This window comes from Poecile atricapillus, chromosome 13 (assembly GCF_030490865.1).
Source record: "Poecile atricapillus isolate bPoeAtr1 chromosome 13, bPoeAtr1.hap1, whole genome shotgun sequence".
NCBI classification, from domain to species: domain Eukaryota; kingdom Metazoa; phylum Chordata; class Aves; order Passeriformes; family Paridae; genus Poecile; species Poecile atricapillus.
Window position 1 is genome coordinate 18102842 of NC_081261.1, and position 14019 is coordinate 18116860.

A 14019-nucleotide genomic window follows, 5' to 3' on the forward strand; every position below is an offset into this window, starting at 1 on the left:
TGCAGGATGAGCCAATTTGCAGCTTGTCTGGAGGGTGTTTGTTCCTGGCCAGAAACGTCTGTCCCCCTGGCCTGGGTCTCCTGCCCGAGGTGACAGCTGAGCACGGACGGAATGAGAGAGCACAAAGCTATTCCACGGAGCAGGCAGGGAGCCCGTGCTGTGCCCAGCTGCACAGAGCAGCCCTGGCACCTCCTTTAACCATCATTTGAATAATTCCAGTCTCTGGAACACAGACACAGCCTTTCTATATCCAATTTTTGTCAGCTATATCCTGATTATTTTAGGGGGAAAAAAATTGCTCCACCTAAAGAGTTAATGTATTCCTAGGCTTATATCTAACAAAACTTGAACACAGCGAGTAACAATGTTAAATTGTGAAAGTACCCCAGCCTATGTCAGGGACCTGCCCAAATGACCTTCTGCATTAAGCAGTGTAATAATTTCTTTAGCAACTTCTATGCAATTCCTTTACCTTCACGTGGGCGGGGGAAATAATGTGAAGATGCTTGTGCCACAGGAGGAAGCCGTGCCATGAAGTTCAGACTTGCATGTAACAAAGTTTACCAGTCTTCTGTGGAAGCTCAGTTAAAGAAGGCTTTAGGTCTGCCTTGCAGAATACAGTGCCAGGACTAATACACCGTTTTCAGCTCCAGCTGGGCTCATTTCCCACTAGGTGGAATAAACCTCACTTCTTGAACTTGCTGTTCCTTTGACTTACGTGAGCAGATCTGTTGCTACAGGCAATGCATTCACAGTGAGATCCTTAAAGAGGACTGAACCTTCTCCACGCTTTTTAAAATTTAATAATAAATTACTTGATTAAAGCATATTAAAAAACCAACCATTTGTGTCCCCTGCAACAAAAAAGAAACTAGGAATGGTTGAAGGTATCAGTGCTCCTTTTGTTTGCATCACACTGGGATTTTTCCTAAAATGCAGTTTTCTTACTGCAATGGCTGATACTTTGAAAGGAATGGCTGATAATTTACAAGAACTTATTAAATATATATCAAAAATACACAGAGTGAGAAATGCAACATATTTAATTTAGAATTCTTTGTTCTGGGACTGTTAGCTTTTCTTAAGTAGACATACTCCACCAGGCCAAACACTTGCAGACCAGTATTTGCTAGAGTTCTGCTGCACATTTTCTCCTTAAAACATTCTTTTCTTTCTGTTTTTCATTTTCCATTAACAATAACAAAAGGCCCTGAGGAATTCTAATTTCTTTCTATGGCTAATGATTTCAAGATTATTTTCTGTGCCATGTACTATATTATACCAATAGATATAGCCACTATTTAGTGATTACTTTAGTAATCTAATTCATTAATTTGCAATGCAGATCACAGTTGATCTTGAGTGTATGTCTGCATATTAAATAGTTCCATAAAAAGTAAATAGTAATTTCTATGAGATAATTTTATGTTTACGTTAATATATAGTGGATAAGCAAAAAAAGTTATTAACATATCACTAAGAAGACCAGGAAGAGTCCATAAAAACAAAATCAGTAGTTAAATATGAAGCCACTTCCTAATTAAAACTAATTTATCTTTTCCAATAACACAATGACACACTTTCTTCTCATAAGAAAATAATACCCCATGAAGCCTGAAATGAAATAGATTATTCTTTGGTTGTTTGCTGGACAGAGGTCAATAATACTCAGGGCAAACACAGTCTATAGCAAATTTCTTAAAGAATTTCAAATTGAAAAGAAAAATCTTTCTGGTAGTAAAGAAGGGCACAAATAGTGCATTAAAAGAAGAACTTGTGAGGCAGTGTAATGCATTGAAAATCCTACAGCGTGTGTGTGCAGGGCCCTTGGAGCCTCCCTGTACCTGGGAATCCAGCTGGTGGCCACCTCAGTGTGTGCAGGGATCACTGCACAGCACCTACCTCAGCCCAAGGAGCCTGCCCATACCAAGGCTTTCCCTGCAGATGCCTGAGCTTCTGCTGCCTTAATCCTGAAAATGTTCAGGAATTTACTGCTGTGCATCTGCCCTCAGCCAGTGGGAACCAGAGGTGTAAGCACAGCTTTCCTTTACCTATTAACTCAGAGCCAGCCTTCATGTAATTAGTTAATAAAAGCCATTAAATAAATTTTTCAGGGTGCTCACTCAGCCCTTGGAAGTGCTGTGATTTTGACTCCATCTCTGCTGCTGTCTGGTTCATGGATCAGTCAGAACAAAGTTCCTGTGTTCCCCTGGATTGCCGCCTTTACAGCAGCCTGGCAATGCTGATGGCTCTGGCGTAGGGGCAACTTGTTCACAGCCCCAGACAAAGGACAGGTCCTGGCTCTGGAGTGCAGCCCCTGTGTGTTTGAAGGACATGCATCAAGCTACAGAGCAGCTGCTGCCTTCACGCTGCAGGAATGCTCACCGACCAGCATCTGTTCAGGGGGAAGCTCATGATCCCAAACCCTGAACTGCTCCCAGGCTGCTGGGAGGGAGCCACTGCTGTGGGGAGGGATGCAGGAGCTGCTACAAGAAGGAGCCCAAAGGTGTGCTCAGAGGTTTGAATGCACAAGGAATCTTTTCTGGCTAGGAGTATTGACTGTAAAACAGCACTTACTGGCTTTAGACTGTGATTGCTTCATGGATCTGTTAACAGTAAACAAGATCATCCCCCAAAAGACAGACAATTTAACTTTGATGAGACATGGAAAATTTCAGATGAGAAGGAAAATCCTGGTGAAACTTATGAGAAAACATGTACTAAGAAGATCAAAGACTGTTTTGCAGCTGCCACACTTACTTAGGTTTGTTGCCATGTGAACAATCTCTTGATATTTCTTAGTACTTTACAGAAAAAAAGAAAATTGATACACAGTAAAATTTTTGTTTAACTATTGGCCTTTTTGCTAGACAAATTAGAATGTGTGAAAGAAATTATAAGACAATTTAAAAATTAATATAAAATTGGATCCCTCTGGCATACTTAGTAGAAAAGTAAATGCTGAAGGACTTTATTTAATAGTCTAAATATATGGTGTTACAACTGTTCTTATTTCTGGTGAGTAGCATAATACACTTCACCCAAAGCTGCATTTCAGGAAGGTGGATATGTAGATGTGTGTTAGCAGAAGAGCCACTTACAGTACAGAGACTACTGGTAAATATAACTGTGTGAAAGGATTTGGACAAGAGATGTATAAAAATTATTATTCAGAGTTGTTTCCATTATCGTAGTCCCCGGATTCATATTCTTCATCATCCTCCTCATCAGAATTGTCAAAATACTCCTCGTATTCAATGCTGTAGCTTGCGCTTCTGCTGCCAGCAGCAAGTGCAAATGCAGGAGATGGGTCTGCAAGATGTAATTGAAACCAGATCAAATTAGTTGAAGAGAGGAACACAGAGGAAGGTATGGGTTTGGATTTGTACAGCAAGCTCAGGGTTTCTGAATCCTTGTTATCTAAGAAAAGGACAGGGGTTTTAGACAATGGCTTGACCTCATACCACTGAAGGTCACGAGCAAATTTCTATGTAGAATCATGGAATCCCAGAATAGGTTTGTTTGAAATGGATCTTAGAGCTCATCTTGTTCCACCCCCTTCCATGAGCAGGGACATTTCCACTATCCTATAGCTTGCTCCAAGCCCTGAAGTGTCCATCCCTGTCTTGGGATGGACTACTTCTTTGAAAAACCTGTGTCAGTGTTTCACCATGCTCTGAGTAAGATCTAATTTCTTCCTAAATTTCTTCCTAAGATCTAATCTAAATCTCTCCCATTTAAGTTTAAAACTATTCTCCCTTGTCCAACCTCTGTCTGCCTGTATAAAAAGTCCCTCTCCCTTCTTCTAGTACTCCCCCTTTAGGGACTGGAAGAGCTCTGGGATCTCCCCAGAGCCTTCTCCTCCCCAGGCTTAGCACAGCAGCTTGCTCAGCCTGTCTCCGGTGCAGAGGTACTCCAGCACCTGGAGATCTCCATGGCTTCCTCTGGACCCACTCTAACAGGTCCATGTCTCTCCTGTGCTGAGGATATGTTGAAAATGCATTTAATTCCTCATACTAGTAAACTATGATATCAGTCCTCTGCAGCTCCTGTGCATCTGCAAATATTCCCAGAGAAAATAAACTTTGAAAGCCACTTGTGGAAACTGGATGACTGACAAACTCCCCTAGACCAGGAGATAAATATGACAGTGCATCTTTATCCTGAATTTGCCAGGAAAAACAGTTCTCTGTAGAGGAGGAAGGTTATTATTCTGCAGGGCTGGGCCCAAAGCAAATCAATAGCAAAGCTATTTCTTGCATCTTTCAAACCACTCTCATTAAGGAACAACTGTTTCCTTCCTAATTTTATGAAAAATAAACAGCTAAGCAGACCTGCCATGATTCAAAGACTCCCTGAGTTACACCAGCTGTTGTTCTGGGTCCTGCTAACATCAAAAGACTTCTCTGGGATAAGGACTGTGGGATAATGTGTCTCAGCTGTATGGCTCCAATCCACAGCTTTCTGTTTTCTGGAAGCTGGTATAATTTGCAGCAAAGCATTACTATATAAACCCATTAGGAAATAAAGTGAAATAAAAGCACACAGAAGAGTGAAAATATGGACAGCTTTGGGTAATTCCTCTTATGCTTCATTTGCATTCCAACAACCCCGTCCTTTGCATCCTTTGCTTGTATGCATTTTTATATTTTTTACATTTTACATTTTTTACATTTATCCAAATAAAAAAGAATTACCATCAATGACTTTCAATCTTGCAGAGGCATATGTTGCACCATGTTTATTTTTGGTGTGGCAAATATAAATGCCTTCATCTGATTTTTTCAGGCCTTGAATCTGCAGCCAGCCTGTCACACCATACTTCTGAGGCCCACCTCTTGCCTTTAAGAAGGAAAGAAATGATTGAAATTAAGTTGAAAAAAAGACAGGTTTTATGGATTGACATGACATTCCATGGGAACTTTCACACTTCATGACAGTTTCATCTGGCTTGGACTAAAGCCTCATAAAGAGGCCTAAGTGGTACCCTGGGTGTTCCTTCTGCTGCCGAAGCACTGACAAAAATCATCACTCTTTGCATAACCACAGGGCCCCTGTTGGGAATCTGTTTATTGCAACAGTATTGTGTTCTGTAGGAGGAATTCACAGATTACCCACCGTGCATTCCCTGCAGTCCCCAGACTGCATGCAGTGGTAAATTCAAGTTTTACCTGAACTGAGACGTGGGTGTCATCTCCTGGCAGAAATATTTTATTCCCCTTTTTTTTCCATTCAAGCTGTGGCATAGGATAGGCCAACACCTCACAGCCAAAAATGACATCACTTCCAGTGTAATTCTGAGCATCCTGAGGTGGTGTAGAAATAACAGGAGCTGCAAAGAACCGACAGGGTGCTTTAGGAGATAGTGAACAAAGAACACAAACACAAAAGGTTTGTTAACACTAATCCCTGCTTCACAGGATACCATCAGACTGTATTTGCCTTTTGGCTCTCATACACTGTGAAGAGCCACGTGATTCCAAACACCTTTTAAAGCTCAAAAACCTTGTGTCTGGGCTTTCTAAAAACGCTTACTCAGGTCTATTCTTCCCCTTGCAACTGATCGTGGATCCCGAGCTGGAATCGAGGGCTCAGTTTTGCCCCATGAGCTGTCATTGTGTGCCAGGCTCACCCCCCGCAGAAGAGCCGCCAGTAGCGGTCCTGGGCTTCAGAGGAAAGCACAGGAAATTCTGCAGCCCAGAGCAATTTGATTGTGTGATAGCTTTGAATGTGTTGTATTTGGGTTAGCTGAAAACCAAAATGCTGCTATTGCTGGCTTTTTCTGAGTTCGTCATTGCCTTGAAGTCGCTTAACATTGTCGAGCACTGTTACCCGTGGTAGTCAGAAGTTACAACAGCATTAATGCATTCATCCTTATTGCCATAGATGTCATCCAATATTCCCATTAGGAATGAAAAGCATTGAAGTACAATTATTTCTGTAAAGTTTCATGTTACGCTTGTCACACTGTTACATTTCCACTTACTTGTTCCCTCATGCTCTCGTATTGTCACCCCCTCCAGTACCGATTGCCTCGCAATTCTCCTGTGTCCCTTTTCCCGAAACAAAAGCGGTCGGCAGCCACGAGAGGGAGCGCGCGGGGCCTGGAGCGGGCGGAGCCGGCGGAGCCAGCCCTGCCCTGAGCCAGCCCAGCCCTGAGAAAGCCCTGAGCCAGCCCAGCCCTGAGAAAGCCCTGAGCCAGCCCTGCCCTGAGCCAGCCCTGCCCTGAGCCAGCCCTGAGCCAGCCCTGCCCTGAGCCAGCCCTGCCCTGAGCCGGCCCTGAGCCAGCCCTGCCCTGAGCCGGCCCTGCCCTGAGCCAGCCCAGCCCTGAGAAAGCCCTGAGCCAGCCCTGCCCTGAGCCAGCCCTGAGCCAGCCCTGCCCTGAGCCAGCCCTGCCCTGAGCCGGCCCTGAGCCAGCCCTGCCCTGAGCCGGCCCTGTCCTGAGCCAGCCCTGCCCTGAGCCGGCCCTGCCCTGAGCCAGCCCAGCCCTGAGAAAGCCCTGAGCCAGCCCTGCCCTGAGCCAGCCCTGAGCCAGCCCTGCCCTGAGCCAGCCCTGAGCCAGCCCTGCCCTGAGCCAGCCCTGCCCTGAGCCGGCCCTGAGCCAGCCCTGCCCTGAGCCGGCCCTGCCCTGAGCCGGCCCTGCCCTGAGCCGGCCCTGCCCTGAGCCAACCCTGAGCCAGCCTTGAGCCAGCCCTGAGCCAGCCCTGCCCTGAGCCAGCCCAGCCCTGAGCCAGACCTGCCCTGAGAAAGCCCTGAGCCAGCCCTGCCCTGAGCCAGCCCTGAGCCAGCCCTGAGCCAGCCCTGCCCTGAGCCAGCCCTGAGCCTGCCCTGAGCCAGCCCTGCCCTGAGCCAACCCTGAGCCAGCCTTGAGCCAGCCCTGAGCCAGCCCTGCCCTGAGCCGGCCCTGCCCTGAGCCAGCCCTGAGCCAGCCCTGCCCTGAGCCAGCGGAGCCTCCCTGCCCTGAGCCAGCCCTGCCCTGAACCAGCCCTGAGCCAGCCCTGAACCAGCCCTGAGCCAGCCCTGCCCTGAGCCAGCGGAGCCTCCCTGCCCATGCCCGCACCAGCCGGGCCGGCTCCGGCGGCGGAGAACGCGGCGCGTTACTGCCAGCACGGACTGTTGCTGAATGAATATTCATTCATTCCTGCGCTGGACATCCCTGCCTACGTTTCCCTGATCTGTTTGTCAACAAGAAGAAATGTTTTGCCGTCTAAAACCTGTTTTTTATTTCCAGACCAGTGCTCAAAAAGGAACGCATTTTCTGGGTGATTTGGCTTATATTGAATTACATCCCCCCCCCCCCCCATCCCCATCCCAGATGCTTGGAAATAGAAACCTAAAGTAAATAATTTATATATTTTTACTTGCAATATTCGAATCAGTACCTAGGTGCAGCATTTATTCTTTGGCATTTGAAACTGTAACAGCCTGTTCCATGTTTTCAAGCAACAATTTATAACACATTTGTCAGTTTTTCAGGATTGGTGTCTGTGCAGAAAATATTAAATGCATACTGATTAAAATTAATTGCAAACAAATTACGCAGAAAACAATCAATTTTCCCATCTATTAATGCCTCTTTAAATGTCTTGCTACTCTTCAAAAGTAAGGTTTTTCAAACTAGGAAACTTAAATCCTTAAATGCTTGCTCTTTCATGAGAACTGTACATTCAGAATCTATTATTTCAAAAATCTTTATTCAAATCAGCATTACTTGAATATCTTGTATGAGAAGTCATTTTTTTGCCTATGAACTGATCACAGAGGGTCTGATATTAAACTATATTTTTAAATCTTAAAATTAATGGAAAAACCATCCTTTTAATGATGCATCTACTGCAGTTAAGCCTAAAATGTACAAAAGAAACCAAAAGTCTACATTGACTCAGAGGAGTTATTTTAATTGCTCCCACACAGAGACAGTGTAAAAACCTTTCAAATAGGCAGGTGTTGCCTGGTGAGTGTTTCTGTTGTGCTGCTAACTCAGGTGTCCTGTGGATTCCCTGGTCCTGCCTTGTCACTCTCCCCAGCTGTGGCTCAGCCACCCACGGGAACACATCCGGTGTCTGGAGGACACAAAGGCCTGAATCACAAATTGACATTACAGCTGTGCAGCACTGCCTACCATGCACCAGGATAATTCTGCCCTGGGAACACCCCTCTTGCCATGAACCGAGAGAATGCAGCAGACTGCTGAAAAATGCCAGGTCTCAGTCCTGCAGCTGACCAGGGCTTACCAGGACTGGCATCACCTGAGACCAAGCTCACAGCAAGCATCACTTCTGATCCAAGCAAACAGCCCTTTCTGAATCTCAACACACCACCAATACTTTCATTGTCAACCCAAACTTGAAGTGTCCTCAGAAATAAAATACTACAACCTCACAACATCATTTTGCTGTGTTCTGTGGAGGAAAATTGAAGTAGTGTTCTACAATTTAAACAGAAGCTTATGAACATTTTTTTTATTGTTTCAGGTTTTGTGTTCAGACAAATTCTCCCATGCATATCTGTGTGTACTTTGTTTGCATAACTGATTAGAAACAGAGCTGTACTGTTATGATAACCTATCATTTTGATTCCTAGACTAGATAAATTTTTGTTGCTAGCTGTGGAAAATTTTCTGATGTCCTGGTGTCCAGAGCTGAATGGCCAGGAGCTGCTGTTTTCCTTTTACTGTCCCAGTCAGTCATGAATTATCTATCCCTCTGTGTTATAGAAGATGTAAACCAGAAACCAGGAAAAGTCAAAATACTGTTTGACCTTTCACAATCAACCCATCATCACTCCAGACCAATTAATTACATAATTAATAGGTTATTTTTCCCCATATTGTATATTTTTAATTTTTGCTAATCTATGTCTGATTAGATTGAAATGGCTGAAATTTTTGTGGCATTTTATTTGCTTTTACTCCAAAATTTACATTTAAAATAAATAATGTGACATAGCTAAGTATAAAAATAATCACTGCTAGATTGTTCTGTTAGTTCATTAAATTATCAACGAGAAATGTTTGAATGTGAATGGGGATGGTTTACTTGTAGAGAATCTGAATATACTCAATGTACTTAGTAGCCTTGGTAAATTATTAGATAAACTGATCAAAACTAGCTTTCAGCAAGGAAAGGATTTTTCCATGTTCCTTTAGCGAGCTAGGCCTTTTTCCTCTTTTTCTGGCAAGAGAAGAAAGATGAAAGGCTGTACTCCTCTGATGAAAGGAGTTTATTGTTATTTATTTATTTATTTATTCATTGTCTGCTGTATACAATTAATTCATTTGGCATCAAGAGGAATCAGCAGATGCTTTGAAGGAGAGAAAAACAAAACAAAGTACTTTGAGCCGAGTGAAGGTTATATTTATAGCTTGGTACCAAAACCCCACAGTGCTCAGTGTTTGTTTGGCATGCAAATCGCGGTCAGGCCAGCCCGTGCTGCAGCGTTCGCTGGTCTCAGAGCCAGGTTCCTGCTGCCCTTTGTCACCAGCTGTCCCCGGAGCGGCCGGACCTGAGCGCGGTGTCCGTGCTGGGCTGGGCTGGGCTGGGCGCTACCGGGACAGCCACGCCCGTGGCGGCCCCTCCGAGCCCCTCTGCAGCCCCTCCGAGCCTCTCTGCAGCCCCTCCGAGCCCCTCTGCGGCCCCTCCGAGCCCCTCTGCAGCCGCTCCGTGCCTCTCTGCGGCCCCTCCGAGCCCCTCTGCGGCCCCTCCGAGCCGCTCTGCAGCCCCTCCGTGCCCCCTGCAGCCCCTCCCTGCTCCCCTGCAGCCCCTCCGTGCCCGCTGCAGCCTCTCCGCTCGCCTCCGAGCGCCGGGCCCCGGCCGGGCTCCAAGGCTGCCGAGCCAGCGTGGGGAGCGGCAGCTCGGGGGCAGCAGAAGCACATTCGGGACCCCCGTCGCTGCCAGCCCAGCACCCTGCCCAAGCTCCAGCGCTCTGCCTAGCTCGGCCGTGCTCCAGCTGGGTGTTTTCCCCCGCCACAGCCTCCTTCTTAACTAAGCTCTGCGCTGCAGTGACACGGCTGTGAACTCTCCGCAGGCTCCTGTGCATTTCAGTAAGCTGAGCGGTTAGGATGACTGCATTCCCGGAGAGAGGCTCCAGCCTTTCTGGGGAGCCAGGGGATCAGTGGGAAAGCGCTAGGTTGATGCCTGCTTGCAGAACAGAGCAGCCAGGATCCTCCTCCTGCTGGAGGAGCAGCAGTGCGTTGCGCCTCGGGGTAGACTGGGGGCTGCTGGATGACACCAGCAACTAAACGTGATAGTACTTCCAAATTAAAAAGTCTCTTGTACGCGGCCAGTTCTGTTAAATTAATTAGAGGAACCACTGCTTTAAGCGTGTGTGCCTGAGCAGCTGCCCCTGCTGTAAAATTAGCGGCACTCGCTAAGGGAGTAGCACTTCTGGCCGAAATCTTGCTGGGGGGGTTATGCCCACAAGAACTGCTGCTACTTAATCCAAGCAAGGGCTCCTTCCTGAGCTAACAGGCTCTTAGTTGTACTGCAGGCTGGCGTGCATGTCCCTTTTCTGACAAGCCTCGTTTTCCATCTTAATATCCTGATAGCAAATGAAGGATTCTCTACTGGATCTCTCTCTTGCAGCTAGAGAGAGGAAAGAATTTCCTGATATTAACTGTTCATCACTTTTTCTAAGAGTTCAATATCCCTTGTTCATTCAATATAAAAGCACAGCAGTCTAAGACTGCTAGAGAAGAGTGTGTGAAATATACCTGAGTTACTCCCATATGAAGTCCTTTGCCAGAGCTGCAATTTCAGATTCCCAGAACTGTGACCCACTGACCTCTTCTACTTACTTCATTTGAGGAAATACTTGATTAACTTAAAAAACCACAGTAAATTCTCATTTAGAAACAAACAAAAGCCTCTTCACATTTTCATTTTATAGTTGTGTATAAAGTGAAAGATGCCCAGGAGTAACGACCTGTAGTAATGCAAAGAATGGGAACAGCATATGAGCAGGGAGCAGGAGTCCCCTGTACTGAATCCTCCCACTAACAATCATCAGAGACCACTGTGCATTTTAAGAGTCCTTTAAGGAAATTGTTTCAGCTTGATTCTGCTCTGCTATTTGGATTTCTCTTTCATGGATTAGCTAGATTTTATGATGATTCTGAATTGGATTATTTTGGACCTTTTCGGTAGAAAGGACAGAGCTGTTAATTAAACCCTATATTATTCTACTGCCCCTGCTTCACTGCATACCATGTATCCTCACAGGTGGGTACACATGCACACATGTATACACACATGCATACATGTACCTGTGTGTGTGTATGTATACACAGGATCTATCTATCTATCTATCTATCTATCTATCTATCTATCTATCTATCTATCTATCTATCTATCTATCTATCTATCTAATTAATGAGATCTGCTTTGCTATCAGCACTTTAAAATTAGGTCAGTGCTGTTACAATAACAATTATTTACCCATTCCTCTCAGACTATCCTGTTCACCAATTCCCTATTATGCATACAACTTCTGTAGGAAACAAAATCATACTCTGATTATAGCAATCATACTCTAATTACTCAGAACAGACCCAGGTTGTAGACTGATGCCTTATTAGTCATCATTAGATTTAATCCAGTAGTCTAATATAGAGGTTTGTAACAGACAGGGTTAAGTACCAGATGCTGAAACACATTTAACACAACGTAGTGTTATAACAGAATAATAATAATAATTGTAACAAAAACACAGTATTAGTTTAATGAAGTTAGGTTAGAGTAGCTAGTAACACATTTGAAGATAAAAATCTGCTCTTTTTTCAGTTTGTAAGTGCTTCTGTACACATTACCTGATTCACATGGCCCTTTATGTTTCATGGTGATGTTTCTTTTTGCAGCAAAAGCCTTATTGAACTGACAGATGTTTTCATAGGTTTTCCCATCAGATCCACAGATGCTCTCTTGAGATTTGCACACACACTGGGGTTCAGGAACTTCCCCAAACTTTGCTTCATCAGCATCCAACCTGCACTCGAGGTGATCCCCACATTGCCCATAAAAATGATTGCCCTGGTCCAAGTCGCAGATCTGACCTTCCACGTTCCCACATTCCAGACAGCAGCTGCAGCGATCTAGCACAGTCCCGGCTGGACAGTCCTTGGGCTTAGAGCAGAGTGCCAAATCACATTTTCCACAACTATCTCCTTCCCTTAGCAGCCTCCACCACCCTCGGTGGTACAAGGCAGGGAAACTCTGTGAAACCTGTACCAGTGCTACCAGCACTGCTGTAACCATCCGGTGCTTCATCTCCAGAGTGTAACAAAGAGCAGAAAAGGTCCTTGGAGTAAAGCCAGGGAGAGGGGAAAAAAAGGAAACAAAAAACAAGAGCAAGCTAGTGAGAGAAAAACATCACAATCCTGGATTTGCTTTAGAATATAAGCTGTACTCCAAATACAGGCTTTAAGAAAAAATTAGTATCAGACTCCTAATCTGGAACTGATAAAAAAATGCATAAAAACCCAGCAGCTTTTTTCTAATGCAGTTTGGAATGTGAGTACTGCTTGCATAGAGACCAAACTGCCCCTTCTGACAGCTGAGTTGAAGCTCTCTGAAAAGCTCTTTGCTCTGTGTCTCATTGAGCCAAATTTGCAAAGCCTTGCTCTACTGAAACATTACATTGCAGCAATTGTAGAAAGGGGGAACAGGGTAAAGGAGTGTAAAATGAACAGTGAGTGCTAGGAGTGCCCCACCCCTCCATCCGGTGAAATAGATGGTCACAAAAAGATAAATATGTGTACAAAGTAGCACCCAAAAGCCCAGTGCCCTGGGGCTAAGCCAGTACTCTAGGGACTAGAGCTTGATGCAACACCAAATGTGATACATTCCTGATCACAGCTAGGGGCTCTGAATTAACACTTTATTTACAGAATCTGTACAGGCAAGAGGCAATCCAAGACAGCTGGAATTGACTTTGAACTCTCGGGTTTAAGATGAAAGATGCCTGTAAACCATTAAAGGGCTCATTGTCTCTCCATATATTTTCTTTTCAGTGTCTGTACCTTGCAACACAAAATAATGTGGTCTATGTCTGGCTCTAAGAACAACGTGCAAAGGTTTAGAGCACAGACAAACATGAGCAAACTGCTACAGCTTCAGAAGGAGATCCTGCTGAAGTATTAGATGCTGTGCTCATCTTTTCAAAGAACTTCTCTGCCTTAGCTTCTTCAGATGTGCTTCCACTGCAGGTTATGGAGGAAGATAAAAGAGGTAGCTTGGATATCTTTCCATGCTTTTTCTGTGTGTATATGGCTGCCCATTCAGAGAGATGGCTTTGCAGGGTCATTTCTCACCAGGTGTCACAATGTTCTTTCTTTATGACAGGATTTAGACATCCTCTATATCTCCTGGCAAAAATCTCCCTTCCCTTGCCCTGCTGCTGAGATTTGGTGTCTGTAGCCCACAGGCTGCTGTTACCATTGTTCAAACCACGTGCAGCTCACCAGCAATTCATTGTCTTGGTTATGGAGGTGGAAGTGAAGCATCAGACCTGCAGGCCTGCATGCACGGCTCAGTGCCAGGAGTCAAGGATCACCACTGCCTACAAAGCAAATGTTTCTGGGTGTTACCTTAAAATAACCCTATGTGCATCACAGCTGGAAGATAAACACATAAAACTAAGACACTGTTAACAAGCTGAAATTAAAGAGAAGTCACGCTTGTGCCTACTTCTAAAATCTTCCACAAGCAGCTTTTCCTCGTTTTTTTTGCTTATGCTGTGTAACTGCTTGTATAAACTCAGCAAAGGACACATTTTGTTGTACCAGCCTAGCATCCTCTGGCTGTATTCACAAAGGCAAATCTTTTGAGGTCATATATTTACTTTTCATCCAACCATCCCCATGGTTTTTCCCAAATTCAGCTCCATACTTTCTGCACCATTTGAGATTACTTCTTCCTTTAAGTAGCAGGCTGTTTCAAAATCACTTCCTTCTCCCAGACAGCACAAAATTCAATTTCCCCCAGCCCACACTGATAACATTTCTCAAAGTCAGCCTGGAGATAC

At 44.9% G+C, this 14019-nt stretch overlaps 1 protein-coding gene across 1 annotated transcript; it reads right to left on the reverse strand.

The window, feature by feature from the left end:
• Positions 1-2972: 2972 nt before the first annotated feature.
• LOC131584054 (kazal-type serine protease inhibitor domain-containing protein 1-like) lies at positions 2973-12566 on the reverse strand. Its single transcript, XM_058848805.1, has 4 exons — positions 11807-12566; positions 5172-5332; positions 4698-4842; positions 2973-3312 (listed from the first exon to the last, which is right to left on the reverse strand). Exons 1-4 carry the CDS (start codon positions 12261-12263, stop codon positions 3167-3169), a joined length of 909 nt encoding a protein of 302 aa, XP_058704788.1. The 5' UTR covers positions 12264-12566; the 3' UTR covers positions 2973-3166.
• Positions 12567-14019: the final 1453 nt, after the last annotated feature.

What these genes read in the sequence shown, in the direction of transcription:
- LOC131584054 (XM_058848805.1), bottom strand. Translation starts at nt 12,263, where the DNA reads ATGAAGCACCGGATGGTTACAGCAGTGCTGGTAGCACTGGTACAGGTT. An exon ending in ACACCCACGTCTCAGTTCAG is followed by an intron (nt 4,843 to 5,171) that starts GTAAAACTTGAA and finishes TCCTTCTTAAAG; the next exon opens with GCAAGAGGTGGGCCTCAGAA. An exon ending in AAGATTGAAAGTCATTGATG is followed by an intron (nt 3,313 to 4,697) that starts GTAATTCTTTTT and finishes TACATCTTGCAG; the next exon opens with ACCCATCTCCTGCATTTGCA.